A 27,955-nucleotide genomic window follows, 5' to 3' on the forward strand; every position below is an offset into this window, starting at 1 on the left:
TAAATCTGTAGATCTCTAAACTGATGATAGTAAATCTGCTACTGCGGCTGTGCTTGCTTCCTCCAGAAAAAAAGATCACCTTTTCCGCATTGGGCTACATGCACTACCCACTACTGCTGTAACTAGAGTTTATAAAATTTATTCAGTACCCCCTCCTTCTATTACTACTCATAATACATGTAGTAATAGAAGTAGGAAGAACTACCGCTGTAGTAGAAACCTCTACTGCCAGAGTCAGCAGTAGTTTCTGCTTCAGTCCAAACATTTTCTTTAGGAAATGTACAATTGTTTAGATTTTCTTTTCAGCCCAGCTCTGCTGTACCTTTAAAGCCACTTAAAATCTGTCTATGGCTTGCAACACTTAGCATGGATTTAGTGCCTGTCCATGAGGTAAAGTCTGTGCTATTGATGAACCGACTTAGTGCGGTAGGGATTACATGAAATGAAGTCCATCTGCCAGTTGTGTACATTGAGGTTCAGAGTGAACAGACAGTAGACTACATGTACTGTAAAAGAGGCCCGGACGCAGTATAGTGAAAACAACAGCAGGGGGAGCACAAGCACAAACCTGTTCAGGAGGTAAAAATATAAATAAATAAATAAATAAATAAATAAATATAACCTGTAGTTCCCGGATGTACAGTACTGCTGCACCTCCCCCCTTCGCTCCTTCTCTCCTCCCCTCCGCCACCGCCTGCTTGTCAAACCGAGCCTCCTCCTCCGCTTACTGTCCCCTCCCAGCGGGTCTCCCTCCCTTTGCACTGCAGTGAAAACCTCTGTAAAGGAGAGAGAGACGGAGAAGAGAGCCTGAAGCTGAGTGTAAAGCCAGGCCGAGACCTCACACAGCACAGCAAACGTGTTTTTTTTGTATTTCTCGCCTCAGCTCGGCGGCCTACAGAGTGTCCCCTGTTGTAGCCTACCTCTTTTCCGTTCACATCGCCTGGATTTCATCATCCGACCTGCAAGATGGTAAGCGGCAACTGCTCCTATTTTCATACCTCCGCCGACTGGTAAACACACCAGTGGGCAGGCCTGCGCTTTAATGTGTCGAAGAATGTGGCGTTTTGACAGGTTGTTTTTCGTGGTGAGCGCTTTGCTTTGAGTTTGTAGTCGACAACGTAGAGCTCTGGCGAGAAGGAAATGCTTTTCTCACCCACTTTTGGCTCCTTGTCGCGCTCTCTGTGCAATACCCCGGGGCTGACAGTAGCCTAAAGCCTGTGGCCCAGATATTTCTTATCCCTTCTCGGCATAGCCTACACTCTTATTAGCAACGAGGCCTGTGCAAATTAGTTTTCGTGACAAAAATACACGCTTATTAGGCCCAGGGTTGGAACTAATTGTGGCATATTTTACACACCAGGCAGGGAAATGTAACGTCCGCTCAAAGTTACGGCTTTGCACTAATATTCTTTCTGCACTTAACGTATAATGTTATTTATCTCAATATGTTGTTGTGTGTGTTGCATGGCGCTTTGTTGATAGTTGCAACATTGTTTCATTGGAACTCTTAAGCTTCAATGAAAAGGACGAAGCTACATTTGTTTCTAGTTACAGCAGTTCAAGAACTAGAGGAAGCTGTCACACCAGGCCACAGGATTGGCTTGTGCTGCCCTAATTAATTGGTTAGTAGCCTATATATGTGTATGTATACATATCTATATGTATAAATGTATATATCCATGTAGTTACCCATAGGAGTGGATCTCAGCAGTGTCCAGTACTGAATCCTTCTTCAACAGTTAATGTTGTCAGTAACCAATTGCAAGGGCGCAGTGAGAAATTTTGAGTTCTATGCACAGACTTAAGCCCCTTGTCCCTCCATTCACTGCCCTCTCATACCCACAATCTATTTCCATCCAACGATATATCTAAAACTCCTCTTCACATCCATTTTCTGATCAGTTATAGTTGTCATAGCACAGAAATTGGCAGTTGCAGCCATTTGTTCATTAGCAATGACCTGTTACTCTTTTGTTATTATCTAGACAGGTACAAAAGCCAAATAGTATTCCTGGTTCAAGTTTGTTTGAGGTAAAATCATTGTCGTTGTCATTGTTGTTCCATCATGTCTTGAAGAAACTTTTTTTGCTTTGGGTTTTGTAGGTTTTGGTTGTTCAAACCTCTTTCTCAGTAGAAGATTCAAATGTCAATATTGACATGATTAAGTGTCCAAACTAGAGCTAGGCCGATAAATCTGCTGGGCCGGCTGATAGCTTAGCTTATTGCAGTGGTATACGTGCAGCATATGTCAGTAACAAGAAATGTTAGCGATATGGCATTTAGAAACCGTGTCAACATTAGATAGCAAGTCCAAGTGACAATTTTATTTTTCATCTGTGAAAATTTCTGCTTAGTATATGTCTTGGCCACAAGTCTATATCACCAAAATGAAGAGGTCTGTATTGGATCCCTGTCAACCTTTTCAGACATCGATATAGGTATTGACTTTAAAGACACAATATTGGTCAGTCTATTTTGCAATTAAAATGTCAACAAATGTCACTTAAATTTTGGTTGTTTTTTTCTTTCTTTTTAATTTTCCAGAAATCTCTTAAAAGTTCTGGTTTTTACATTCATATTTCATGTCTCAGTGTGTAACATTTGGGCATTGATTTGTTACCAGTGACTGTAGTAGTGTGTACTTTGAATCTGCATCGTTAGGACTGATGCCACAGACTGTGAATTCACTCGGAGCCCGATCTAAGGAGCAGGTTTACTGATATCTCGATATAGCTGCTGAGTGAAACCTCAAATGGACTAGGCCCCTGGCTAGTTAACTGCAGCATATGCAGTATCATGAGCTCATGCATTGTGATTCAAGGTTACTGTTCCTGAGGTTATGTTTTGCACATTATGGTGCATAAAGCATGCAAATGAAAATACAAATAAACACATAAACCCCACACAAGAGCCAGGAATTAAGAGCATTATCCTCTGTCCATGACACAGCATTATAAAAAAAACCAAAAAAAAACAGTAACAATGGCTTTTTGACTTCTCAATAATAAATTAATTAACCAGAGAAAGGTAAACTAAATATACTCAGAACTGTGTTACATTTGCCCCGCAGCAGTCTCAGCTCTCTGCCAGAGGGTAGAAACTCAGGGCATGCATGTCCTACAGACAGCGTGCCAACCTATAGCCCATCATAATGTATTCTTCTCAGCTTCAGGGGGAGGTTGGGGGCAGGGATACACCGTTGCTTAAGCATGTAGTGGAATGATCTGACGCTAAGGGGACCATATGCTGCCTAGCAATCAAGCGCCACCCACATAAGGATTGAGCCGTAGCTAATGTAAAAGAGATAAAAGCCACAGTGAACCACCAGCAGAAGTGATGATCAACACTACGTGATCCACAGTGCACTTCCAACCAGCCCACTCAGTGTGGATTTATTCTCCTCACTGGCCGTTACATTGCTGCAGTCCTCGGCTTGCACTGGAGCCAGCGCAGGCCAAACTCAAACTGTAGTCAGTTTTGTCAGTAAACATCTATTTGCCTGGTGTGTCAGCCTCTGTGTGCAGTGAATAGAGAAATGGAACGGGAGATAAAATTCATGAAAGACTTTTTAGGAGGGCCAACAAAGTTAGAAAGGTCAAAAGGGATCATGACTGGTTAAATAAATTCTAGACACTGATGCTGATGCAGGAGGTGATGAGGGTGTTTAAAAAGCTACATCACAACATACACCGCCTGTTGGCGAGAAGCAGAATCTATTGATTTAAATCACCAAAATAAGTGTCTCTCTATTTCTGCCTCATCAGCATCCAAGGCATCGAATGCACTGTACATAATTAATACCTAAAAGTGCATTTTGCACGCTGTCAATCGATCCATTATATTAGAGTATGGAGCATTAACGTAATTGGCTAATGCTGGTTGAATGGAGGACTCTAGCCAGGAGGGAAAAGTTTGCCAAACCCCAATGCCTATCACGGCCAAATATTCACTCCTTTCCAGAATGTTAAAGTATTGACATTTTCGTGTAAAAATATGGGATATTATGTGAAAAATATAGGGACGTTAGTAGATGTTGATTCCAGCCTTGTAAATTATAATTTAAGGTTTGGAGCATTCATTGACAAAACAAGCCCTTTGAGCACCTTTTGTCATTTGTTAAACAAAATTGTTTAGTGAGTTAATGAGCTGTATAATAAAGGAATCAGAAATGTGTCAGTTGCAGCCTTAAATGATGTCCTGCACTTATCGTTGTGCTTTGTCCACTGGGACCTTTTTATGTCACAGCATTCGTCAGTGTGTCCCGGCCCTGGTGACTCCGAGATGAATTCCGGTATTGGGGAACAGTCCATTATTGAGCTGTTAGCTAAAGATGACGATTGATTGTTCTCATGTTCTCAGCAGTTGGTAAATATAGTATGTCTTCATCACCTCTGGGGTAGTGCATAAGAAGATTTAGGCATTGTTTGTATTCATGGCATTATGGGGCCTGAAAAACCCTTTGTAGGTAAGTCCAAGACGGGGATAGAAATGGCTGAGAGGATTAGCCCTGCCAGAGCTCCTTCAGGCAGTAAAGATTTTGGTAATTATTTTCATATTTGCACTTGACTCCTAAATCTGGTACAGATCCTTGACACACACAGAAATACACACAGATCCGATGCACGTTAAAGTATGCAAGCGCACCTGATCAGGCATCATCACAAAACAAGAACTAAAAAAGGTGAGAGATGTTGCTTTGAGGAACAAGAGGAGAGTAACTAAATATCTGTGCAAAGAGACAGATGACTGTAAACTTGTAGCAGCGTATTTTAATTCTTGCACGTATCCTCGATGGCTTCTCTTCTGGGTAATAGTGGAAGGTTATTAGTGATATTGCGCGTTCAGCTGGTTATTGGCCTGGGCTTTGCCTGCTGTACAGAGTTGGGCTGAAAAATGGAGGGGTGAACTCTATTTAAAGACCAGTCTGAAAGCACAGCACAGCACGGCTCGGCTCTGCTCTGCACTCTGCTGTGACTCTGGAGGGTTGAGTGTGTTTATCATAACGTTCGGCTATATGGCGAGCTTGATACTTGCAGACACATTCGTGTGGAGGAGGGGAGTCTTCTGATCCCTGAACTAATGGAGCAAGGAAGAGAAGCGGGGAGAACGCGCGCAACATAAACTGACTTGAATGCGCTATCCTCAAAAATAATGAGTCAGTAACATGCATTGTGTGGAAAAGCAAGTCCGACACACAGATGTTTTAAATGGCCCATTGTTTTAATTGATTTCCCATGTGCACAAGCACATACCAGAGTTGCTCTTTAGATGGCCTGCAGTTTATAGTGGCCAGTCATTTTGGCCCCTCACAAGTAAGAGGCCTAGAAAACTTGTTGGCATCAGTACAGACACGTATTGGAAACAGAGTGTAATAGTACACATCAATAAGCCTAGTACAAGGAGGACAGACTCTTGGATAACATGCATGGTTAGACCATAAATACACTCAGGTCTGCAGATTTTTGAGGCTGAATTGGATGTTTGTCCTCATGTCTGTCAGTTCATCGATTGTCCTGTTAATGCGCAATATCTCATCATTATTTAATTAATAATTATGATACATTTGTAGGGTTTATGCAAGTCATCGCTTCAGCATGTTGTAGGTTGCCCTTGCTGCACTCAGAGGAAACCACAGTGTTTAAATGTCTATATTATGTGAGTTTCAGATAAGTAAGCAAATGTGCAGAGGCCTTAAAGTTAGCAAAGCAGTCTTTATATCAGAACTTTGCTTGTTTGATCAGCACATTTGAACAGAGAAGTGAATGAAATGTGGTGGCTGCTGCTCTCTGCCACTGCTGAGTCGGATGACCATAGTGTCGTCTGCAAACTTCAGGAGTTTAACAGCTGGGTCCTTGGAGGTGCAGTCTTTAGCATAGAGGGAGAGGAGACGTCCACCAGCTTCACCTGCTGTCCGGCTTGTCAGGAAGCTGGTGATCCACTGACGGATGGCGGGGGAGACAGTGAGCTGGGAGAGTTTGGAGTGATGGTGTTTAGTGCTGAGCTGAAGTCCACAAAACATTATGTCCCTGGGTAGTCAAGGTGTTGCATGATGTAGTGCAGTCCCGTGTTGACTGAGTCATCCACAGACCTTCCCAATAGACTAACTGCAGAGGGTCCAGCAGATGTAGTGTGACATTCTTCAGACCTCCACAAGACTTTCCAGGTTCGTGAGAAATGGTGAAAATCTATCTGTAGTGAACTGCCTGATGTTAAGCAGTTCTTCTCCGGTGAAATTAATCTGGTTTGAGTAACCGAAAACAAAGAGAATAAACAAAAACATAGTACCAGTGAGTGCTGTACAATGGCTGCCATCTTAGCCAACTTAGTCTGCAGCCCCATGAACCGTACTCCCCAGTCTTTCATGTTATGACTGGGTTCTGCAGGTCTATAATTAGCTTTTTTGGTCAGCCGTAGTGTTGCTGCTGAACCAGCGATGATGCCAGACTCTTCGTTATGCAAAATGTGTTTTGTGTGCTAAGGACTAATTGATTCTGAATGAAGCATGCATTATTGATGAGCCAACATGAGTCTCTCTCTCTTTCTCTTTTTGCCTCTTTTCCTCTAAGTGTATGCAAGATCCTTATTTGCTTTATACATTTCTTTTTCTTTTGCTGTATTTTGACAATCGCCCCCATCTGATATGCTCCATTAGCATCTACGTTAAGAGGCAGCTCAACAAGAGCTGCATGAAGTGGTTTATTGCAGAAGACATGACAAGAGTTACTCCTGACCCCACGTTAGTCACACCAGGAACCTAAGGAAGGCCTTAGAGAGTAAACCTGTAATCCTCAACGCCAAATCTGCTTTGCTGTAAGTCTCTTTATCTCCGGGGACCCTACAGCCAGCACTGAAGCAACAGTTCACATCGGGGACGTAGTTGAGAGTATGCACACCCAACACGCATTTACACACCATTTTGTTTAGGTAATTATTCATTTACCTTTGTAAGCTAAGATACATTTATCATCGTATTTCATCAGTAAGGTAACAAACATTTTAAAGTGGTTGTTAGCCATGACTGTTTGAACAGTGACTCTGATTTTTTTCCGATTGTCCATCCACTCATGGATGCAAATTTTCTTCTTTTAACTCTTCATCTTTTAGATTTGATTTTATTCTATATTTATCTTTATCTTCCTGGTTGCGTTAGTCGTGAAGCTGTGCATCTGATTCCTCACAACACTCAGTTCATGGTTCTTTTTATTGTTGATATTGTTTTATAGTTAATCTTGTTCCGTGATTAGCTTATGATAATTTAGCCAAAACTGACAAATTGACTAGTCAATGAAAGTTAAAATAGATTTGCAGTCCCCTCAGCTCTACCTGGAGAGGTCCACCCTGCAGTAGTATCTCCAAATCTTACAATAGATGCAAAACTTTAGGGTCACTAGTATCTTTCTCTATCGTTCTTTAATTAATTGTTTACTTTTTGAGATACATGTCATATTGCATTGATATTCTGCATGCATATTTTTGGATCGGTTGCCATATAGCAGTTAATGAAACCCCAGTGGGTGGCCATATAAAGCTAGACGCAGTGTAGCTTAAATTAACTCTGATGTACATTATGAACTTTGAATCCAACTCTTCCTTATTTATCTGCTGAAAATGGTAACTGTTTCATGTATAGGACTCCCAGTTTCCTAGTCTCCATTTCTAGATGTGTGACATATTTTACGACAGCTGAGGCCGAGGTGCTGCCTGGACTTGTGTCCTTACCTACTATTTCTGCATGACCTATTTGTGACCACCAGACAAGATAAATCAAAGTCAAAGGCTGAGTGAAGCGCAATCAAGTATGCTAACCGTGTGGCACTGGTCATGCAGGTTATCACAACCATGCAGTGAATGACATACCTGTGTTTTCACTGACTTCACTGACTCACTAAAACTCATTTTACAGTAGAAGTAAAATACAACAATGAATTATTTTTCTTTAGTCCACACCAAAGGGACCAAAATAAAGGTGTGAACGAGTCTCATATACCAGGGTGAGGGTGCATTCACAGCCTGTCCTTGAACTTGAGGACACTGGTTCAAGGCCTTGAATCCAAAATCCAGCTGAAGTGTCATTTAGGAAGTCAGTGTGCCTACAGCTCTCTCCGTGCCACTCAGTAGCAGAGCGATCTCTGTGTAGAAGAGCAAACAAAAGGATTTTTTCCCTACAGGGATCAATAAAGTATCACATTGTCACTATTACCCACTGAGCCACACAGGCAATGGGACACCCAACCCCAGTAATGGTGGAGTCATGTGTTACGCATTGAGCTACACCAGAATTCAATCTTTGAAAGTGGCGGTGCCCAGCCTCTGTCGAGCTGTTGTTCCATAGAGGAAAACCATGTGTATGTCAGCCTCAGATCACTGCACCATGGGCTGACTCCACTCTCCTGATACGGTGTCAAATGCTAAGTCGCTCTCCTGGCTAATCCCGTGTCACCTCTTTCTCCTCGCTGCTCTTAAAATACCACAACTTCTCTCGGCTAAGTCTGCTGTTATGAGGTAGCACAACGACAAGCCAGCACATGACATAACTAGCACTAGCTTTTTTTCTTGTCAGTTCAGTGCGTTAGCGTGTATCTGTGTGTCACTGTGAGCAAATGACAAGAGTAGTACTTGTACTGACTGTCACAAGGCGTTGGTAATGTAAAGTTATATAATATAAGTTAATATAAAGATGTGTTTATTGCATTAATGCTGGCAAACAAGCAAACCAGTCAAAGGTCACTGAGCCCATCACCTTCTCTGGTTGTCATGCCATTTACAAGCACTTGAAGAAGGACTGTCATAAGAGAATAATCTCAGTTCTTGACTTGTTGTCAAATGGCAAAATTCATCCTTGAATCCACTAAATCAAAGATGTTATATTTTGTTTAGGTTTCATTTCCACCCTTACATTTATTTCTCTACAGTTTGTTTACATGACGAATGAGATTTTTCTTAGCTTTTTGCGTGTGGTTGTTTGGTACAATGTAAGTTCAAATGTCACTGCTTTTGGCCAGGAGTTTTAAACGTTGCAATCAAACATCTCCACCCCAGACTTCAATTCCTCCCTTCTGTGTTTTTCTTTAAAGACCCTGTGTACACAATTGGCAGATTTCCTACTTTGGTGATTTCTAGTGGTAGCATCAATAGAAACGCTGCTTGTAGCGTTGCTTATTTTCACATGAAGAGGGGCTTTAAATCCAACTTAGTTGATCAGCAGCTGCAGTCAGTAGTCAGTATCCTCGACAAAAGTCCTTCTCTGGACTTCTCTACAGGAAGCTTAAACAGAGCTGCCAGTTCGCATGTCCAGTTTGCCAAGCGCAGCCTCAGTTTGGCATTCCTTGATGGAGCTGCAGGACAATTGTGGTCGATGGCTCGCTGGCCCAGGGCATCTCTCTCTCTCTCTCTCTCTCTCTCAGATGTAGGATCCCCACTCTGTCACCCCCTCCTCTCTGCAACAGGGACTCCTCACTGGCTCCCATGTGAGCGTTCAGCCTCACCCTGCCAGCAATCAGACTCAGGCTCAGTGGGCACTGCAGTGTTGGATGGGGCAGGGATGCGGATGTGACTGTTGAACATGAGCCAATAACACACAAACACACACACACACACACACACACACACACACACACACATACACACACCACCATGCAGTGTCTCTGAATGTTATGGTATTTAAAGAGCCTTTGCACTGTGCTGAAAGATTTGTGCGTGCAAGATGCATGACCTGAGGCTGCACATGTAAATAGGAAACAGCATCAAAGAGTCGGAGAAAATCATCATTTTGAAATGTTCACGGAAACACGGTTTAAGTGTCTTCGTATTTGTGAAAGTGTGTGCAATCTTACAGTTACTTCTTCATCCACACAAAGATTTCACCCCAACCTCAGCAAATATTACACAAACTAAAATATAGGTATAAATTAGAATCAAGCAGACTGATGAATCTGTGTCTGTAACTTTGTTTTTTCGTATTAGGGTTGTACAATAAATTGGATAATTCTGTTACCACATTTGCATGTATGTTTACATAAATTGTTTATTTATATTTGTTATTTAAAGAACTTAGATAAAAATAATAATTAAAAAAAAAGTAGAATATGTCACATCAGAAGTTTGTTCTATAAATGTTTTCGTATTTTGCACAGTTGTGAGCGTAACATTATTTAAATACAAAGCCCACAACAGTGCAAAATAGTAAAAAATGATATTATTTGTAAAGATGAAGCATTCATCTGGCCAGTCCTGAGCTGTGGAACAAATACTTGTCCATGTTGTAGAAGTTGAAGAACGTAGAACATCTGAGGAATTCACAGCCGCACTTTCTAGACAATGAAGAGGTTTTACTTTGAGGGCAGTCGTGCCGTTTTGTGTGTGAATGCTTCTATCAACAAGATCTCCTAAAAGTCTTGATGCATGACTCAGCTAAAGCGTTTCTTTTGAGTGATGTCAACCCTGCAGCGTCCTTGCACGTACCCACCACATCAGCAAAGATAATCAGATTAGCTGAAGATCCATCACTTTTATTGAACAGTATAGGCTCTAGGGCCCAGAGTCTAAGCCATTGATTTTACAGTCTTACCTGTCTCTGTTTGTTGGCAAGGTGTAACATCCTGGTAATTTAAAAAAAGATCAGAAAATCAATGGGGTACAGTCGCCAACCTGTTACTATGGACTTTAGCTGAATGCTGTACTGTCTGTTTTATTCCTGCTGTTGAAAAAAACCTGTGGTATGAAAATGAATTCAGTGCTCACCGCAGCTCACCAGGCTCTCGTCTGTCGCCTTTCTCAGTTGGTGCCATTGTCAGTTTGATGAACAAGGAAACAACTTTGAATTCTGCATAAAATTATCTAAAAGTACCTGTTTGCACTGCAGTTTTTTAATCAGCATCATGGTGTCTAAGAGCTTTTTAAAGCTGTATCCTAACTACAAGAAGCACTTCACTGTTTCCCGGTTTGAACTGGTTGGTACGTGAGTGAGATATTGTCTGGACTGATAAGCTACAGAGAGATTTCCAGCAATACCCAGCTGCAGTTGTTGGTTTGTTTGTTCTGAGAGGGTTTGTAATCACTGCCCACTTATTTTAAGTAACATAGCAGCTGTGATGAGTCTCTATTGAAACCATTCTGATTTTCTTCTAACTTCTCCGTTTCTCTCTCTCTCTCTCTCTCTTCAGGGAAATGAGGCCAGTTACCCCCTGGAGATGTGCTCACATTGTAAGTATTTTGTACCTTTTTGCTTTGCTCTAGATGAACAGGGCTTGATTTTGTTCAAAGCATGACGGCCTCTGAATTTATATCTGGTGTAGCTCATCGTTCGCAGGGTTTCTCCCAGAAAGTTGACCCACTCATTAAATACATGCCTCTGCTTTGTGTTCATTTCTGTGATGTTGCAAATCAGTGAGCAGGGTTAAGCATATTTGCATTTTTTGCAACCTTTTTTTTGTGAAACATCACTGTTTTCTACTTGGTCATGTTTACAAGATGTGTGCCAATAGACATCTTTGAGCTCTCAGCGGGAGGAGGAGAACTGAGAACGGATGATTCACTTTTCTTCTGCATCAACATGATATCTGGGCCTGCCGTTGTTGAAAAAGTCCTGAGAGAGGCAGTTTTCACACCAGCTCGCTCTGGTGCACATGGCACGGTTTCCCCGGGACGTTGTTGAGAACCAGGTTAAAATGGGTCCACTGCTGCACGTGTTTAATGAGAACTGAGCCTGCGATAGGTCCCTCTGTAGTGTAGCGCTTCTTCAGGGACATTGTTTAGGATGACTTCATCGTGTCTCTGAAGCAGAGTCACATGTCGTTAATTATTTTAACGTAAACGCTGCAAAGTTAGTTGTTGAGGTTTGATTTTTGGCGCCACAGTTAAAAAGGTGTATAAACTTATTAATGGATGGATAAACTACAGTGTTGATCAAACAGTGCAGCAGGTACAGGGAGACAGAAAAGTGCAGGAGGGACAAACGTTCTGCTGGGATTTAAAATTACACCAGTCTTCATGAGTAAATGAGCTTTTCTTGCAGCTTTTTACAGGCAGAAGAAATAGTAAAAACGTGCAGATGGAGACATCTTGTTATTGTCAATAATCAATATGAATAGTAGTGAGAGTGACAACGACAGAGGACTTCCTTGCTACGTGACTAAACTCTTTTAATCACTCAGTAGTGTTTCATTTTGAGATCACCCGTGTCTCAGTGTTGCCCAACAGAGTAAGCCACAGTAACACACTCAGTGTGACACATCTTGTTAGAGTGAACAGAGCTGTGGACACACTGTGGCGTGTCCATACTTGTATTAATGACTAACGTTGTGCGGGTCCTGGCCAAGGCGGACAGGACCTTGGCCTGTCTGGCCTTCCAGGCATTCCTCCCCGCCCGGATTATGGTGAGGGAGGTGGATTTGGATGATGCATGACCCTGACCTGAACCCATGAAGGACCTCTGCAGTCAGTCTGGGATATTTACAGCTTCTCTCCATTCTCTGTCCATTTCTGTCTATCTCTCTCTCTGTTTCTCCCACTGTCTGTCTCTCTCTCTTTGGCTGTCCTCCCTCCTACTTTGTTCTTATTTTATAGTGGTTGAATGCATCAATATGAGCATTTAGATACTTACTGTAACTGCAAGAATCACTTTTACCTGCTAGATTGAACAGTTTTCAACTTGGAAAAAATGTTCAGTGCTGCTACTCTGCTTGTCTCTATCAAACACTCTCTTTTTCTCGTCATCTGTCTCCTGCTTTCTCTTTCTTTGATTTTTTTTTCCTTCCCTCCCTCCCTCTCACTGCCTTGATCTTTCTTTGGCTTTCTCTCGCTGTCTCTCACACCCTCCACTGACAGAGCAGCTGTTCAGCTCATCAAGTGTTTGGACAGGCTGTGAAGAAATTAGCTCTGGCCTGCTGGTCAGATAGAGACGCCCTGCTGCAGCTCAACCTCACCACCCTGAGTGACTGTGAACCAACAAAGTCGAACACCCACTCGCCTGTACCTGTCATCAGACCGCTCTTAAGTTTTGCTTTGACACTATGGATTGTGAAATAAGGTCATTATTATATGCTGGAGCGTGAGTTTTCTTGTCAATGCAGCGTCTCACCGCCGCTGGCTTAAGTGGCAAAAGGCCAGATCATCACCCTCAACGCATCACGCTCTCACACAGAAACGCAGCAGTGAGCCTGAAACCGTCACAGGCCTGTCTACAGCCGCCCAAAATAAACGGCGGGCAGCTCGCTGGAGTTCCTTGTTGCTAGGGGTTTCCCTGAGGGCGGGAACCAGAGCCTCTGTTGGTGGGGGTGGTGGGGTGAGTTGGGGGTTTTCTGATGACGGCACAGCTATAAATATACACCATCAGCGCAATGCCCTGGTTCGTCCTCTCCGTTCAGTCCATGCAGGCGAGCTGTACATTATCAGAGCAGCCAGAGCAATCAGCCTAATGCACCGAGTCCTGGAGCTCTCCTCTGTAGTACACACACTCAGCTGTATGGCCTCCTCTATACAGTGGCCTAGATGAGATAAGACAGAGAAAAGGTGTGTGTGTGTGTGTGTGTGTGTGTGTGTGCGTGTGCACCTCTTTTCTTTTTTTTTTAGTCATAGAAATAACCTGACTTCCAAATCCACAGGTAATCCAGAATCTGTTCTGTGCCGACCTGATGAAAACAGCAGAGAGACCAACACTAAGCACAATTTTAGCTAATTATACAGTATATCTTTTCAAAGGTTCACAGCAGTGCTGCATTTTCTTAACCAAGAGTTGCAATTGTAGGTGAATTACATATTATTTAGTGCTGTACTGATTATCCTTCAGAAAATATCCCCTTAAAATTTCATGAGACTGAGTAACATTACATTTTCAACAGTTCTATTAGAATTATTGAATTGCACAATATGGTCAAAAGTAAAAAGGTTGTGATTTCAAACTTGTGTTAGAACTTGAACATGAACACGGTTGTAAATATGTCGACTAGGGCTGCACAGTTAATCAAAATATTATTGAAATCTGGTGCTACAGAGATGCCCCGGCCTACAAATCATATTATCCTGACGTAAGGGAACAAGCTTGTTTGGTAGAGACACCAACAAAAATAAGATCATGATTTTTTTTTTTTTTTTTTTTTTCGGTGAAAATTAAATTAAAAAATTATTTACTAAAATCTTAGTTAATACCGCAATCACAATACCTCCCAAAATAATCACATGATTGATCATAATTGCATATGATTTTTTTAATAATTTTTTCAATGTCTGCCTGTCGTGAAATGTAGAAACTTAGAAACTTCGTATTGCACTTCCATGATACTCGGGCCAAGATATATCAGTCAAGCCATAGAAACATTTTGGATCCCACTTTTCCCATAATGCAACTCAATGGCATCTCTTCAGTAGATCCTTCCTTACTGTCAAGCACCCGTATCTTTCAAACTGCCTGCCTCTAGTTTGCAGTGCAGCGTTTTTGTTCATCGGGGGTTATTTTTCTCAGACTTTAGAGAGAGCCACAGATGATGTTATACAACGGTTTTCTCACGCTGAGCAGCACTCCTCATGACCACTAAACTGATTTGTGAGTTCATCTTCAGTGATTAGAATCTGTGGGTTTTATTTATTATCTTGTATTTGTCACACACTGTTGTCTTCTGATATGTTCCCTAGACAACACTACAACCTTATTTGCCCAGTACAAACCCATTATACTAATTGGCGCAGTGTCATGCGTCAAACTCATGTACTTACTGAGCTGTGCATGTAACGTCCTCCTGTTTACCTACTCTCACACCTTATCTTGTGTGTTTGGAGAGCGATATGCAGCAGGGTCTAGGCTGTAATTATCAGGAACATGCCGACAGAATTCTGCACTGTAAACCCCCCACACACACACACACCTCTCGGTTCAGGTTAGCTTTGTTAATGGAGTCACATGTCTCCATTAATGTGCAGGGTGGACCTTTTTAATGGCTGAGCATGCTTAAGAGGACAATGACATTTTGGGAACATTGTGTTTTATAATTATACAAAAACGGGGAGGAAAAGCCAGCTGCACTCCGCCAGATTTTCAGTTCACACAGCTGTGCTGCTGCTTAATGCTTAGCTTGTGCTACCTGACTTTTAAATGTGCTACGAGAAATGTCTCAGTGTTAAGCAGAACATGTAGGGTACAAATATCAAATGCAATTTGTTACAGAAGCACTGGTACTGATATTAGTATTGACCTTAGTGATACTGGGTCTAAAATCTAGCCTTTCTCACTTTAGCTCAACCAGAATCAGAATTGTTTCAATGTTTCATCAACTACACAGGCACAGATATCTGTCCTGATGACATTTTTGTAAACACATATTGATATATTGATAATAAAGACAGCGCAAACTGTACAGGAAACCATGCAAGACAAGCTATGGAGCAAAGACTAGAGGGAGAGCTATTTGGCCAATTTCTTTGTTAATTGCTCCTCCTGTGTGCATTCGGAGGACATCTACATATGCATGTGTTTTCATGCGTACACCTGGTGAACAATTGTTAAAACACTTCCTCCTTCTTTTCCGCCTGTGTGTGTGTGTGTGTGTGTGTGTGTGTATCTGCGCATGTGTGTGTGTGTGTGTGTGGGCTACTTTGGGGGGCTAACGGGTTCCAGTTGCCTAGTAACACAGTTGAGGGTGCATACAGCGTTGATGAAGGTGTGTGCGTGTGTGTCTGTTGTGATCTGCGGTGGAGTATATGAGATTATCATAATCATCTCACAGTTACACTGGGTCTCCCTCGGAGCTGCTTATTAGCATATAGCAGTGTGAGGAGCCTCTGACTGTGCAGCCCCCTCAGAAAACCCTCTCCTTCACATGGGAACATTTTTGGATATTTTTCCCTTGAATGATCCATGTAATGAAAAATGCATCCATGGGTATATTTATCTGTTATATTATCATGTAATTAACACTAATTTTCTCTTTGTGTAAAATGTAAAAACTGTTTTTTCAGAGTCCTCTTGCGCTCAAATGCATAACGCACATAAAAACAATCCGCCATACAAAAAGTGATTATGGGGTCAAAGGTTGATCTAGCCAACGGTACCATCATATAAAGCCTGCAACTCTACTGTACCTTCATCTCCTGTATTTTCTAACCAGCAACATGGGAGGTGTCCATTTGAGTATCAGTTTGCAACATCGCCCACATAGTCGCAGCTGTCTCTGCTGCCGAAGGCTCAAACACACAGGCTACGGCATGACTCTGGGGTTACAAACATGTCCGTGCCCTCCTCCTCTGCAAGCTGAGGTCACGGAGAAGGACAGTGATCATCAAGGGCAGGGTTGTTTTTGCCGGTTTTATCCCGCCTATATTTATAACTTCCATATTAAATCCCTCAGTTTATTAATGGAGAAATAAGGAAGGAAAAATTTGCTTATTTATTTCATATTAAATCAGATTTTTTTTTGATGCCTATAATTGTAAGTACAGATGTTAGAATAAAAAATAAAAAGATCCATCAAGCATCATCATTTCAGGGACACCTCTCCTCTACATACAGTGACACTAGTAGTTCTTTATTCGATTCACCTCACTTATTTGTTGGACACCACATTTTGAGGTCTGGCCACTGTAAAGGAGTCAGTGCTTGTAAAGCTGGTGATCAAGGGATTTACTCTTTATTTTACTGCTCTCACTGGAAAGAGTTTGCATAAGAGTATGAGATAATGACAGTTGAATCAGAGAACCTTTTAGTTTATTGGGTGCTTTCCTTGGAGCCGTAAACCGCAGCTATGATACCGTTCTGGTTTTTTACCTCTTGGCCATAAGTTATCAGAAAGAGCCATATACTGGATAAGTCAGTCGAACAAACTGCAGTAGTAAACGTACTCTACCCGCCGTCTTAATCATGAGTTTTATTTGGCTCAGCTTGGAGCCACGTCTGTCTGTGGCGCTGGCAGACGTGGGACGTGTTGGTTCAAGACCTGGAAGGGGACTCAGACTGTGAGAAAGCTGTTGTCCTCGCTCTCATGAATTATACATGTACCTACTCACTTGGCAGTTCCAGACAGCAAGAAGGGATCTGGGCAGAGTGTTCAGATGTTCCCCCGCTCGGCTGCTGCACCGAAGTTTGTTATGTGTTGTAAATGTCAGAGCGATTTTTCATTTGTACAGCTTATCCCACTGACCTGACTGTGTAGCAACAAAAGGTACTTAAGCTGTGACAGGGAACCGGTTTGAAAGATTAATATTAACATCTGCTGCTTGGTGGAGAGTTCTACTTTGTTGGCCTTATACAGCGATAGTGTAAACATATTTGTAGGGCTCGAAGCAGTTCAAGTTCAAGTTGAACCCTCCATACTCCAGTACCTTAGTTATCCCCTCTCTGCTCCTGAAAATGGCATCCTATTATATGTTGACAAGGGCTTCTTAATTATAAAGTTATTGGCGAACAGAAAGGGAGGGCTGCTCTACCAGTTGTTCGGTGCCATTGATTTTGCACCCACTTGCAGAATGTGGGGTGTGTGTGGTGTCTGCAGGAAGTGTGTCGGGAGGAAACTGAACCCTAAATCAAACAATAGGCTCACACCCACACTGACACATCTAGCTGGGCCACCTTGATTAGATAAATATGGCTTTGAGTTAGGGCACTAAACCCGGTATGGTGATTATCTGTAGCACCAATATCCCTCGCACGGACCGTTAAATCTATGAGCCAAGCTTGTGTCATCTGCTGTGCTGAACAGGAAACAGGAGGCTGCTGATAAGGAAGTGTTTTGTGTCACAGGACAGCCATGTGCTTGGCTCTGATAACTCACACCTAGTGGACATAGAAACCCTGTGGTATACATCAGATTTTGCGTGTGTGTGTGTGTGTGTGTGTGTGTTTGTACCAGAGGTTGTCAGGCACATGAAAACAAGGCAGTGCCACCTCGTTATAAATAAAAAAATACTTTATATGTGCAAAAATCATGGAAATGAGATACAGTATAATAAACATTCATTGTATCCTAAAGGGTTTTGTGTCTTGCTCATGCAAAGGCTCATTAATCCACAGGCCACAGTGGCTTTTGCATCACAAATTCAATTCGCCAGGTGCTCGCACAACACACACACACACACACACACACACACACACACACACACAAAATTTACCAGTGGCTGATGTTAATGCTGAAGACAAATAAGAGCATTATCCATTAAAGACGAACCAGGGAATGAGTTTGAGTTATACAAGAATTAAAGTTTGTAGTCATACAAGGGAAAAAATTAATTGATTTTTGATTGTCTTGATTTTCATTTGTAATTGTTCTGATGTACTCCTACGTAACCATTATACTAAGGCTGCAACTAACAATCATTTTCCTTACTAATCAATTAATCACCTAGTTTAAAAATGTAAGAAAACAGTCAAAAATTTTGATCACAATTTCTGATAGCCTGAGGTGTTTTGTTCAGATGTCTGCGCCCGACAGTCCACTACACAAATATAATCAACTGATTATCATAGAAGACCAAGAGAATCAGCAACTATTCTAATTTTTAAAAAATTCTGTTGACTGACTAATTGATTAATTGGCTTTTTGTTTCAGTTTCATACTGTATTACACCATGTCATATTTTTGTAGTTTTTAGTCTTCTTTAGTATTTGACTTGCAATTGTACATGTAGATAAAAGTTGTTTTTGTTAATGTCCCAGGTAAGGTGAACTGACTTAACCTCTACTCTCCTCCACCTCGATTGTTTGCTTGCAGCTGCTTGATTAAGGGTGCTAAGTTCAAAACCTGAAGTTTTTACTGTATACAATATATCATTACTGGACTGGTCATCAGAGCAGTGACGATAGGACCTGATGTATAGCTCATGTACAGTGGAGGTCAGCAGATTGTTCACGTTGTGCTGCTCTCCACTTGCAGTCTGCTGCTGTGGTTGCGTCCATTTCCAGTTTTCTCTTTCTCAACCTCTGTATCTCTCACTCTCTCTCTCTCTCTCTCGTTCCTCCCCTACTCCTCCACCACACTCTGATTAGTCATGGAGCTAATGTATCACAGCATGTCCGAATGTTGAAACCCAAAACACAACCCACACCCCTTCCTCCCTCTCTCTCTCTCTCTCTCTCTTTCTCTCTCTTCCTCTATCATGTAATAAGTGGAACGATGGGATAACATCTCGTTGCTTCAACCTCGAATCATTAACATGGTTCTCTTCTTGGATTGCAGACATATTTGTGCATCCAAATATATATCAGGTGTAAACCTTTCCATATTACTGACGAATTTGTTTTGTTTTTTTTAATCCCTTTGCTCTGTAGCCGGGTTAGGGTTAAAGTTAGTGACAGATTACAGAAAATATCCAAGTCTCTGAACTCAACTGGAAGGACGTGCACCATTCTTCCAAAAGATATTCCCCTTACGGACCCGTTTGCCACCTGTATGAATACAAGCAGGAGATATCGTAGCCTGCAAAAATGCCAACATGTCCTCTTTGTAATTACCACCAGGAGGCTTCCTGCCCGCCCCCCGGTTGTCAGATTCAATGCAAAGTAAATCTGATATGATGCAAACTTTTCCTTGAACTTTACCTGCACCGGCTGTCCTCGTGGAGGTCAGTAAACCTGATCAGAACTGGAATGAACTGAATTCTTGGTGTCATAAATTTGTCACACCTCACTATTGTCCCTCCTTCCCTCTGTCAGCTATGTGTTAAGATTAATATATAGCCCTCGTCTTTTAGGACCCCAGATTAAAGCAGGCAGTGTAGTAGTTTGTGGTTGGCCATCGGGATCACGTGATTATGTGTGAATGAGCTTATATAGTAATTAACAACTGGCTTTGTTATTGCTTCTGGATTACTCCTTGCTATTGTTCAGTATACTGACTGGGGAGTTAAGGCAGTTTCAGATGGCAGGGGAACAAAAGATCCAGATCCCTAAAAAAGCACCAGTAGAACACAAAAGCTGTAAGTTTGCAAAAATGATCTGTGTGTTTGTCTTACTGCTAATTCCACTGTTACTCCCTCTCCTCTACCTTTTCCCATCAGCTCTCATTTCTCTACCTTCTCTCCCTTTTTCCTATTTTATATATTTATTCCTATTTTATCACCGCAGTGTTTTACAGTCTAGCAACTGGAGCGTTTTCAATACTTGCACCAGTTTCAGGTCTGTCTGTGTAAGTGCAGTACAACATGTACTGTGGTTGCTGTGGGTCCACAGCTCGGAGCAGTTTGCCCAGGCCGGAAGTGGTGTCCTTGACCTAGTTGCAAGTGGTGGCTACTAAAATTTATGACTACAGTTCATGCAGGTGTTGGCATAGGGATATTTATATTTTGCTAGTGGCTTAGTGGATGTGATGCTTTACTGTTCTTGGGAGAATACTGCTGCAGGTGAGCAATTTTTCCCTGTCACTTTTAACTCTTTCCTGTCTCTGTGTGTCCTAGTATTACTTCCCCATGTGGCTGCTCTGAGTTTGGGGGGCTGCGTCAGGGCACCATGAATCTGACCCCTGCACACTTTACCATGTGTTTTCTTGTAATTATGATGATGTAGTGATTGGATAAGAACACCAGTTGAATGTCTGCAAAGAAATTGTAACTCATCCGGATCTTCTCCCCCTTTCTCTCCTTCTTTTTCTCTTTGTCCAGTCGATGCTGATGAGATTAAGAGGCTAGGGAAGAGGTTTAAGAAACTCGACCTAGATAACTCTGGCTCGCTCAGTGTGGAGGAGTTCATGTCGCTGCCAGAGCTGCAACAGAACCCGCTGGTGCAAAGGGTTATCGACATATTTGACACGGATGGGAACGGAGAAGTGGACTTTAAAGGTATGCCATAAACTCTGCCGGCAGGGGGAACTACCGGTACCTGATTTTACAGCTTTATCCTGGACTATATTTGTCTGTGAGATGTTTTTAAAGATACGACAACACTGCTGTTGTCGTATCAGTACGTTGACTGCTATCCCACATTCAATCACAACTTAATCATTATTAATAACTCCATGATCATACTTCAGAAGGGCTCTATCAAAACTGCTTTACTTTACAGCCACTGTTTGAATTTTGTTGTGCCATTTTCACAGTTTATATGTTGTGACATTCACAGAGCAACCAGTTCACTCAGAGGAAACTCTTTTATGTCTTTTATGTGACGTAAATTAGGCCTTTGTAATTGCTTTGGTCTGATCAGAATTTGTCTCTAGGCATTGATCTTTATACACATAATTTTAAGATCTGCCAGCGAACTAACACAGATTGGTTTTACTATTTGACGTCTGTATGATATCGGTATTTAGCATCAAGACTCTAATCACGTAACTGCTTGCAAGCGTACACCAAGTTTAGTACATCCCTGAAAAAGAGGAACAGCTGCAGCAGATACAGAGCTCACCGTAGATATAAGCTTAAAAATGACCATGAGTGGAGTGTATCTGCAGAACAGGAGCTCAGCAGTTAAAGTTAAATTATTATACGAGTAACAGAAAAGAAAGGAGTCAAAAAATCAAACGTCTTGAGTTGAAATATTTCTCTGTACTTGACTGAATTCAATGTAGGTTTCAATATGAGTATTTACATTTCAGCAGGGAAAGCAGTCAAATCCATTTGCTAAACAACCACCAAAGCAAAACAACAAACAGTCGACCAGTACAAGAACTTACTCCACCATTAATACCACTGCAAATCCTGCACATACTGGTGGCAGCCGGAACTATTCTTTATTCAGCTCACACTATTTGGCAGCTGCACCATGTTCCATCAGCATTTAATGTAATTTGAAGCTCATTTTGTACAATAAAGCTGATTAATATCAGGCTTCATGTCAATGCACAAATACACAGCATGTGAGTGGCAAAGAAATCTACTTCCTAACTGAATGCATGACAGGGAATTACCCCTAGACAAGTTTCACAAAACAGACCTATTGTCCTCCAAGTGTAGAAATACATAACTGTCTCTGAGGTTTAACTGCAGCGCATGATTAAAAATAATCAGATCTCGATATCTAGGGACTTTGCACCCAGCAGCCTCTCGTGTCTCTCAACTCTTCAGTACAGTAGAAGTGCTTTTCAAAATGGAGATCAGGAAATGCAATCCAATATGTATGACCAGGATTCGAGTCTTGACAGTCGGTGAAAACAAGGTGGTGTTATATAACTGAATGAGCTCTGACCAGGGTTTTGAAACGTTAAACATGATGATTTAGATTCACTGTCGAAAACCTATTGTGCTGTTTATCGATGTGAAGTATATTCCCTCACCTCTGTCTTTGTTGCAGCCTTTCCACTGTCACTATACATCATAAACATTGTACAGTATACCATGATATCAAGATGTTGATGTCTGTAATGTTGAGGTGGAGCCTTATGGGCACTGATTGTTGTTCTCCTCTCCCAGAGTTCATCGAGGGAGTCTCGCAGTTCAGCGTCAAGGGGGACAAGGAACAGAAGCTTCGGTGTAAGTAAAGTTGCTTCTTCATTAAAACCACATGTGGCCAGAGGTAACACAGGCTGTTCAGGGTGTCTTCTCCCCAAACACGTCTGCTTGCTTCGCCGCTTTGGGAGTTGAACCTGTGTGTCTCCTGTGTCTTCCCTGTTCTGTTTGTCTCATCGAAAACTCCCCTGGTGAAAACGACAGTAAACGTTGATTAGTGCGCAAAATTAACTCACCTGCCAAGAGATAGGGCTTGTTGTTTTTTTTTCATGTTGCTATCAGAACTGATTATCCTTCTAGTCAGACTAATTAATGCAGAAATGTCAGCCAACCAGTTTTTCAGTGTCTCTGGAATCAAGTCTGAAGCTTCAAGGCAGTTTGTCTGGAAACCAAACAAGAGCATGTCTGATAAAGGATTATTGTTTTCATTGGCTCAAGGAGAAAGAGTCCTTCTTTCAAATGTTAGTCAGTGGGTGACCAGAGCTGAATCAAAGACAAGTTCTCTTAACATTCGATGGTCTGTGGGTGCTGCTGTGTAACTCATTTACCCCTGCTTCTGTCCCTCCCCTTCCCCCCCGTGCCACACCCTGCACCACAGTCGCTTTCAGGATCTACGACATGGACAAGGATGGCTACATCTCCAATGGCGAGCTCTTCCAGGTGTTGAAGATGATGGTAGGCAACAACCTGAAGGACACGCAGCTCCAGCAGATCGTGGACAAGACCATTATCAACGCAGACAAGGACGGAGACGGCAGGATATCCTTCGAAGAGTTCTGTGCAGTAAGTGGAAGCCCTCCTGGGGTATTTTGGGGGTGAGGGCGTGACGTTTCTGCTGATGCAGCTTGTTGTGGTGAAGGCAAATGTCAAAGGGGCAGAAAACCCTGGAAACAGCTTTTTGCTGAGGCTGGACAGCACTGGGTTTCAGTTTCATGCTTCCTGGTGAAATATGGTGTCAGGGGCTGTAAATATAGGCTGGTGAGTTCTTGCTACATGTGATGGGACACTAAAAATACTGAGCCAGCACTTCGGCTGTAATACACCACAGGAGCAACAAATAAAAGATCACATTTATTCTGTGTTGAGCTGGAGCCAATCTAACAACTGTGAAATAAGACTATATTTATAGTGAGAACGCAATAGTCAGGAGTGCATAGTGCCTTGACATTAAAATCCTGGGATGATCATGTGAGAGGGGTGACCACCAATGTAATAAGAGTGAAATGAGATATAAAAGCACAGGGGTGGAGGTTTGCTTCTGTAAAATAAGAAAGTATTAGAGCCAGTGGAGCAAGTCGGGGGGTTAATGAATTTCTTTGAAAAGATGAGTTTTCAGGCTGCAGTGGTGAACAGGGAGAGGCTCTGCTGAGTTACTTCACCGACATTATCGCTGCCAACACTTCACAAGCAGGAAGGTTTTCCTGCTGGAAAGTCCACCTTTATTTAATTGGACTCAATACTCGGGCCTTGATTAGGTAAAGCTAACATTATTCAGAGATCGCTCCGACCAGTCACTCCGAACACACTCATATGAATAAACGCATAACTTATCTACAAGACATGACCATAAACAACAGCAGCGGAGAGGACACACTCACACTGGACTTTGACGACAAAGGCTAAGTCATTTTTTAAGAACCATTAGAGTAAATGAGAGGAATATGTAAGATTTTACTGATCTACGACTGAGAGGGAGGCAGGAGAGAGAGGAGTTAATACGGCTCTGTCAAGAGCCGAGCCAATGCATATTTGAATCAATAGCTGCTGGAGTTGATGCAGTTCAAATTAAGACACGGCTGGTCTTTTGCACTTCACCAAATGAATTCATCCTGGAGATATTTCAAAGATGACAGAATTAAGACGGGGTTACTCTCTGAATCAGCTCTTTAAAGATGTGGCCACAGTCGGAAATAATGAGCAGATGGCATTAATTAACAGCTGAGGTACCAAACATAGTTATTTCTGCCTTACTTTTATAGATTGAAAGAGGATCTGTTCCATGCAGCAGTGCTGTTTGCGAAGGTTTCGACCCAAATCAATGCAGAGAACCAAGATTTTGCCGATATGCTGTCGTGCTGATTTAAACACCATTACAGTTCAGATACATGGCCTTAATTATCTAATTTAAGATCAAAGAGGGAAACAAAGTCTCTCTCAGCACAATTAGCGTTCTCCTCCACATAACGCATGTCTCCTGTTGGACCCCAGTGGAGGCCGCTTTGCTCGGAGACATTTTCTGAAATGAAAGGCACCGGCTCTAACTCTGACAGACACAAGGCCCACATTTGACGGCTGCATCTCCGGAGCCTTGAACTAAAAAGGCTCTCGTCCTTGTGAGCATGTATTTTCAGGATGGCGCAGGAGAATATTGTTTGTTTTTAACAAAGCGGCGCCGCTCAAAACACTTGGAGGAGGAGACTGTGTGACATGATTTGTGTCTGGCGTATAGACGTCCTGATCTGAGCGTGTAGGATTAAAGAAGCTGCAACAAAGAGGGTGTAAAAATAAAATGGATGTAAAAATAGATTATGTCAAAAGGCTGGGAGTAGTAAAAGGAAAGGAAAGGAGATTTAAATGGTAAAACTCTCTTATAAAGCTGTAATGCACTGCTGAAACCATCTGTCCATTAAAGGGACACTTCACTGATTTCTGAATCTCTGGAGGAGATTTCTCAAGTTTGAAAAAAATAAACCTAATGAAAACAATTATGTTGGCTTGACAATTGAGTTGCATTATGGGAAATGAAGCATGCATTGCATTTGGAGCTTTACTTTTGCTGCAGACTTAACTGTCGCCGCTGCTGCTTCGATTTTGACCAGTCCTTTGTTTTTAATGTGTCTGTCGAGAGCCTCCGAGCTTTATATAAATATTTGTTAGTTGAAGTGTACCTTCAGGCTCCTGCCGTTGTGAAAGCTGGTTCACCGTCATGGCTGGACGGGACACTGGGAAACTGCTTTATCGTTACTTTATTATTAACACCTGTGTTTCTTCCTGCTACAAGCCAAATGCCTCACTAACTGCATTTACCATGGCTGCCTCTAACAGCCCTGGATTAATGAATGTTTTCTCTTTTGCCTCTCTCTCTCTCTCTCTCTCTCTCTCTCTCTCTCTCTCTCTCTCTCTCTCTCTCTCTCTCTCCTCCAGGTGGTCGGCGGTCTTGATATACACAAAAAGATGGTGGTGGATGTGTGAGTGCTCCCTCCGCTCGCTGAATCCCCCCCTTCCTCCTCGACACTCGCTTTCTCCACCATCTCTGAAGATCTGCTCAAGACGTCCGGCAAAACGCTCTCTGTGTAACTCAATGGAAGTATTCTCTCTCTTTCTCTTTATCTCCTTCTTTCTTTCTCTCTCTCTCTCTCTCTCTCTCTTCTCTCTCTCTCTCTCTCTCTCTCTCTGTGAAGCCACTTTTTCTTTCAAAAACCACGGGCCTCGTGAAGCCAACTTTGAAGTGTTATTGAACTGTAAATCCTCTCAATAACCCGGTCGTAGCACTTTAAGAGACTGAAGGACATCTATTTGTCATTTGCAAGAGCATCTCCGATTTTGGATGAGGGGGGAGAAAGGGGGCTCAGTGAGGAGGCTGGTTGGCTTGTTCATATTTCATCCTTTCTTTTTTTTGTTAATTGTTATTTTTGATATTTATTTTTTGTTCTTGTCTTTTATAAAGAAGAAAAAATACAAGTATATCTATGGTTGTCTCGTGAGGGGAAGTGTATAGTATATTAACACTTGACTTACAGTACAACTAGAAAGTAGGGTATGAAGTGCCAACCAGAACATATCCAGAAACCAGTCCAAGTTATTACCTATCATCACTGCTGTCATCCACGCCGGACAAACTGGCTTGTGACACGTCTGACTGCACGACTGCGAGTCACATTAGATGCAAAACTAAAATCTTCAGTTTTGACTTTGTCTCCTCCGTTTTTAGCTTACACACGAGCAGCTTGGATTAGACCAGTGAAGCTTCCAGTTACTCTTAGCAAAGCAATTCATGTTTTTCTTTTTTTTTTTTGTAATAAGATTCGCTAGTTTTATTTATACTTAGGAATGTGTTTATATTGTTGGAGATTATCCTTGTTTCCTGTCATGAAATTATAGGTAGATAAATTAATGCCAAGAAAATGTCTTTCCAAAAAACAATCTGTGGCTGCAAAAGTGATACATGGTTTACTCTTGATGAAGTATTTCGCGTTTTAACCGTGTGCATCCATACGACAATCTCCAATGCAAAGAATAGCTCTGCACTCAGTGACAAAAGTATAGTGGAATCATTATTTTCAAGACTTTTATTTAATGTTAAGGACAGCAGCTGGATGGACTTTGCTAAGAGCTCAGAGTAATAGCTTAAAGAGTGAATAATGGTGAGATTATGTTGTTTGTGCGAGTATATAGCAATTTAAGAGACTTATCTGCAGGCAGCGTTTTTTTTAACCGATATGTGTATATTAGGTAATCAATGTGCTCATCTTCTTTAACAGCAAGAGGAGAAGGCTTTGCCTCTGCTTTACATGAGCCCTTCTGAATACTTACCTTTCTCAGTACAGCGCAGGACGGGTCAGTTTTCTTTAACGCAACACAAACACTTAAGATCTTAACACGTTGGCATGATCAGTGTGCAATGGGACAGACTGTATATTATAGGTAGATTTTTTTTTTTTTTGGAAGGTGTACATTTCAAAAGTTGGCTTCTTCTCCCACTTTTTTTTCTGTCACAATCACCTCATTTTCTCCCCCTTCCACCCACTGATACGAACAGGGAGAAAAACAAATTTAACCAAATTTTCATTTCTAAGGGAAAAATGCTTCCTACTATAAAATGGCATCGGGATAGCTTTTTGTTTTGCTTTGGAGGCCGACTGCTGGTTTGAACAGGAGTTTTCAGTCAGAGATGAGACTCTGGAGTGCTCTGTTGTCCCTTATCCCAAAGCTCTGCACGGCTTGGGCCTCCCTGTGCTTGCATGACATGGAAATATATTTTTTGTTGTGCATGTAGATCAATTTTTTGAAATAATCCTCTTGTTTACACATGGATGGTGATGTTAATATATTTAAGAATTTAATGGTATACAATATGGATGTTGCCAAACTTTGGTAAATGTACACATATTATGAGAGGTAATCCAAATGAACTGAACTACATGTAACTTTTTGTATTTTACCCGGGTCAGCGAGATGCTTCTATTCCAGTAAAAGTTGCATATCTGATCCTGTCTCAAACTGCCACACACTGTACTCAGCTTAAAGGGGAAAGTTTTATGTTTTTTTTTTCTTTCTTTCTTTTGTATATAAGTATTTGTTAAATGCAGTTCTGGCTCTCTGTTCTCTGTATAGTTCAGATTGCGCTTTAGTTTGTAAGTGCTACTTTTTCTCTGAGGGACTTGGGTTCTTTTTAGTTTGTGTGGGGATATCTGAAAAGATTTAAGTTTGAGAACCTTTTTTTCCTTTTTCTGCATGCTGCATCTTATGCTGTGGGACTGTTGGAAACTTGATACTGTATGAAAATTAAATAAAATTTAAATAAACTTTGAAATGTTGAAAGTATTGGATTTTCTGTCAATGCTTTTGTTTTTTTGTTTTTTTGTCAGAGGGAGCA

The 27,955-nt window shown here is 41.8% G+C and overlaps 1 protein-coding gene across 1 annotated transcript; it reads left to right on the top strand.

Moving 5' to 3' along the window:
* Nucleotides 1-754: 754 nt before the first annotated feature.
* LOC111661987 (calcineurin subunit B type 1) lies at nt 755-27,903 on the top strand. Its single transcript, XM_023415710.2, has 6 exons — nt 755-969; nt 11,163-11,202; nt 20,578-20,754; nt 22,324-22,383; nt 22,958-23,142; nt 25,504-27,903. The coding sequence occupies exons 1-6, from the start codon at nt 967-969 to the stop codon at nt 25,549-25,551; spliced, it is 513 nt and encodes a 170-aa protein (XP_023271478.1). The 5' UTR covers nt 755-966; the 3' UTR covers nt 25,552-27,903.
* Nucleotides 27,904-27,955: the final 52 nt, after the last annotated feature.

This window comes from Seriola lalandi, unplaced genomic scaffold, assembly GCF_002814215.2.
Source record: "Seriola lalandi dorsalis isolate HSWRI2012SDOR001 ecotype SW California unplaced genomic scaffold, Sedor1 jcf7180002054556, whole genome shotgun sequence".
NCBI lineage: Eukaryota > Metazoa > Chordata > Actinopteri > Carangiformes > Carangidae > Seriola > Seriola lalandi.

Coding starts and splice junctions, on each gene's coding strand:
- LOC111661987 (XM_023415710.2), top strand. Junction 11,203..20,577: donor CCTGGAGATGTGCTCACATT/GTAAGTATTTTG, acceptor CTCTTTGTCCAG/TCGATGCTGATGAGATTAAG. Junction 20,755..22,323: donor CGGAGAAGTGGACTTTAAAG/GTATGCCATAAA, acceptor CTCCTCTCCCAG/AGTTCATCGAGGGAGTCTCG.